Genomic DNA, 4,310 nt, shown 5'->3' with positions numbered 1-4,310 from the left:
TGGGGCCAGAGTTGGGGGGAGGCAGGACTAGCCTTCTCCCTTTATTTTACTTTTTATGTTTTAAATAAGTTTTTATGGATTTCAGAGAGAAGAAGGGAGAGGGAGAGGGAGAAACCTCAATGATAAGAATCATTGATTGGTTGCCTCCTGCACGCCCTCTACTGCGGATCAAGCCCACAACCTGGGCATGTGACCTGACCAGGAATTACTAGTAAACTGCGATCTCCTGGTTCATAGGTTGACCCTCAACCATGGAGCCAAACCGGCTGGGCATAGACAGAAGGCAAACCTGGCCCAAAATGGCAAGGTCACCCCATCCAAGGCCACCCAGCCAGTCCATGGTGGTGCCAGGAACAGGTGGTCCTGTGTCCAGTGCTCAGAAGGGACCAGATGGGACAGGCGATCTCAGAGGAAGCCCATTTCCAGCTCTCGCATCTTCAGATGCTCCGATTCTTTGACCCTGGTGGAGACAGGCAAACAGAGCTCCCTGCAACCCAGGAAGAGAGAAAAGCGTGGATTTGGAAGTCACAATAACCCGGGGTTGACTTCTAAGGATCTGACATTGTCACATTAAGCTACACTGTGAGCCGCTTGAACATGTTTCCGCTATGGGCCCTCGCTTTCGCTTATTTTGGGTATATACCCAGAAGTGGAATTGCTGGATCACGTAGTAATTCTATTTTTAATTTTTTGAGGCATTGCCAAACTGTTTTTCCACAGTGGCTGCAGCGTCACAGTCTAATTTTAGGATATTTCCATCACCACCAAAGGAATCCCTGTCCCCATTAGCAGTCATTCCTCATTGCCCCACCTCCAGCCCCTGGCAACCACTCATCTCCCCTCTGTCTCTGGATTTGCCTATTCTGGACATTTCATATGAATGGAATCATACACTATATGGCCTTTTGTGACTGGCTTCTCTCATTCAGCATCATCTGAGGTTCATTCACGTTGTGCCATGGGGCAGAACTCCATTTCTTGTTATGGCTGAACTCCGTTGTCCACATTTTGTTTATTCATTCACCTGTTGATTTACTTTGAGACTGTTTCTACCTTTTGACTTCTTATGAATAGTGCTGCTATGAGCATTCTTGTACAAGTTTTTTGTGTGAACATGTTTTTTTAAAAAATATATATATTTATTGACTTCAGAGAGGAAGGGAGAGATCGAAAGATCAATGATAAGAGAGAATAATTGATCAGCTGCCTCCTACATGCCCCCTATTGGGGATTGATCATCAACCGGCTGCCTCCTGCGCGTCTCTACAGGGGATTGAGCCTGAAACCCAGGCATGTGCCCTGACTGGGAATCAAACCTGGAACGGTGATCTTCTGGTTCATGGGTCAATGCTCAACCACTGAGCCACACCAGGTGGGCTGTGTGTACATGTTTTCAGTTCTTTGGGGTAGATACCTAGGAGTGGAAGTGCTGGGTGAACTTTCTCATGCAGTTAAGGGAACACAGCTTTCCAGGTGTCCTTGGCAGCGAGCCCAGCTTTCCAGGCTGCCAACGGGCCCTGGCAAGGCTGTGGCCAGGACTCTTTCCTTTAATTTCACACTGAGCCTCTAGCCTGGCACCTGGCACGTGGCAGGCACTGACCAATGCCAAGAGCCATGCTTGCTATGGGTGGCCCCGCTGGGGTTGCACGCAGCTCTGGCTGCAGGCGTGGCCATATCACCAGGAACGTCAGTGCGGAGTGCTGAAGAGTCATGGCATTGAGAACGGGCCAGTCAGGCCAGCAGGCCTTGGCTTTATTGAGCTTAAGGCCAACTCAAAGGAGGTGGCTGAAGGCGGCTGGATTTCAGAGCCGGCAGAAGCCATGATAAAGGGTGTGCTCCCTAAGGGGGGGCCTTTGGAGGAGGGTGGAGGGTCCTCAGTAAAAACAGGTACCTGGACAGTGTGGCTCAGTGGTGGAGCATCAAGCTATGAACCAGGAGGTCACGTTTCAATTCCCGGTCAGGGCACATGCCCGGGTTGCGAGCTCGGTCCCCAGTCGGGGGTGTGCAGGAGGCAGCCGATCAATGACTCTCTCTCATCATTGGTGTTTCTATCTCTCTCTTCCTCTCCCTTCTTCTCTGAAATCAATAAAAATGTTTTTTTTAAAAAAACAGGTAAGCCCTAGCTCAGTGGATAGAATGTCGGCGCACGGACTGAAGGGTCCCAGGTTCGATTCTGGTCAAGGGCACATACCTCGGTTGCAGGCTCAATCCCTGGCCCTGGTCTGGGCATGTGCAGGAGGCAATCAATCGATGTGTCCCTGTCACATCAATATTTCTCTCTCTCTCTCCCCTCCCTTCCACTCTTTAAAAATCAATGGAAAAATATCCTCGGGTGATTAACAATAACAACAACAACAACAAAAACAGGTAAGGCTGCAGAATTGGGCAATTAGCAGGTAATTGGTGCCCCTGCCAAGTGCAGAGCCAGCAGCAGCCAGACTACAGTGGCTGAGGAGGGACAGCAGAGGTGACTCACCTGGAACACTCTGTGGAGAGGTTTACCTTTGAAGGCAAGTCTAGAGGGAGGCTGTAGTCAGGGGCAGTGCAAGGAAAGGTCATGAACTCAGGGGAAGGAGACTTGAGCAGGGGGGTCTGAGTGCCTGTGGGCACCTTCAGATGCTGCAGGAGGGTGTCTTAGATGAGCTCCCTGGTAACTGAAGGAGCTGCCGTTCATGGCGAGCAAGGAGAGGGGAAGAAGAAAGCAAGATGCACAGTAGACTCTCCCCACCCCTAGGCCGCCCTCCCCTCCTTGGGGAGGAGCCTCCATAAGTGCAACTTGCATGCACATGGGCACAGTGAGATGGTCTGACCCTCAAGGAGGCTCCATTTCCACGCCTGAGCCTTGCAAAGCCTCCCAGCACCCCCCACCTCCAAGGGCTCTGGGGCAAACCAGCTGGGAAAGGCAGATTTGGGCTTCGGGCTGCTTATCTGAAAATCCTGACCCTTGGGCCCCTGACCTAAGAGCGGTGCGGGCCCAGCTGGCGCTGCTCAGTGTTTGAGCGTCAACCCATGAACCAGGAGGTCACGGTTCGATTCCGGGTCAGAGCACATGCCCAAGTTGCAGGTTTGATCCCCAGTGTGGGTGTGCAGAGGGTTTGACTATCTTAAGCTAAGTGTATATTCCTCCTGTACAGTTTTGAAATTGTTTACACATATCATGGATGCCAGGGCTGACCAGCATCCCCTGAATGATGGATGAACAGATAACTCTGACAATTTCACAGTGAAAGAGAAGGCTAAGGGACGGCCTGGCTGAAAGAGCCAGGCAGCCTGGATTGCCTGCCTCGTTAGGCCTTTATTGGCATGTTTATCTTGAGATACAATCAGTAGGGTGATACACCAGTAATCTTGGGAGGACACATGTGTTTATTGTCCTCTAGGCCAGGGCATCCAGGGGTTAAGCATAAGGATTCCAGTAAACACCTGGGGGTCTGCACATGCACAGACTTGTTTGGAAAGGTCAAGGAATAATTAGGGGGGCCGCCTTCGACACTGTGCTAGGTTTCCCCTAAGTCGGAATTCTGATACACAGTGTGTGGCCTCCCACACACTTCCCTTTTCTCAGAATGTCCTCCTTACAAACTTTCCAACCAAATCTCTTGTGCTCCCCAACAGTTGGACAGTAGGACGGAACAGAGGGTCCTCGGCAGCTCCAGCAGCTGCGTCAGAAAGCCAGGAGCTCTGAGTTTGGTTCCAGGCCAATCCTTCTGAGCTGCCCTCATGGGCTCGCCTAAGGAGCCAGGAGGCAAGGGCTGGGGGAGGAGGAGGTCTAAGTCCAGGCCCCAATTAAGAGATCAGATGGTGAAGAGTTTGGGGGCTTTTAAGGTGAGGAGGCCCAGCTGATCCTGCAGGCTCGTATAAAGCACGGTAACCCCCAGACAGCTCGAGGGCTGGCGGGCACCAGGGACAGGGCTTTCCGGAGCCATGGCCCAGCGGTGGGGCCCCCAGAGGCTTGCAGGCGGGCAGCTGCAGGCCGGCTTTGAGGACAGCACCCCGGCGAGCATCTTCACCTACACCAACAGCAACGCCACCAGAGGTGAGAGGGCAGGTGCCGTGGAGGCTGGGTTCCGATGGCTGAAGCAGCCCCCTGGGAAACCAGGCCCATGTGGCTACACGGGGGGCCATAGGCTGCCCGCCCCACCCAAGAGTGTCTTCTGCACAGTGTCACCAGCCAAAAGGGTTTTCTCTCTTAGCTTCTTTTTTAGCTTCTTTTATACATGTATGTGTTTATTGATTTCAGAGAGGAAGGGAGAAGGAGAGAGAAAGAGAGAGAGAGAGAGAGAGAGAGAGAGAGAGAGAGAGAGAGAAAC

The 4,310-nt window shown here is 52.2% G+C and overlaps 1 protein-coding gene across 1 annotated transcript in view; it reads left to right on the top strand.

Annotated features, from left to right (window-relative positions):
- The first annotated feature begins 3,850 nt into the window (after positions 1-3,850).
- Positions 3,851-4,310, top strand: part of OPN1LW (opsin 1 (cone pigments), long-wave-sensitive) — a 13,545-nt gene continuing 13,085 nt past the window's right edge. The window contains exon 1 of the mRNA XM_006766920.2: positions 3,851-4,036. Coding sequence (XP_006766983.1) covers positions 3,925-4,036 — 112 coding nt within the window. The 5' untranslated portion in view covers positions 3,851-3,924. The remainder of the gene's footprint in view (positions 4,037-4,310) is intronic.

This window comes from Myotis davidii, unplaced genomic scaffold (genome assembly GCF_000327345.1).
Source record: "Myotis davidii unplaced genomic scaffold, ASM32734v1 scaffold462, whole genome shotgun sequence".
Taxonomy (NCBI): Eukaryota; Metazoa; Chordata; class Mammalia; order Chiroptera; family Vespertilionidae; genus Myotis; species Myotis davidii.
The sequence above is the reverse complement of the archived record's forward strand: the minus strand, read 5'-3'. Positions and strand labels throughout refer to the sequence as shown.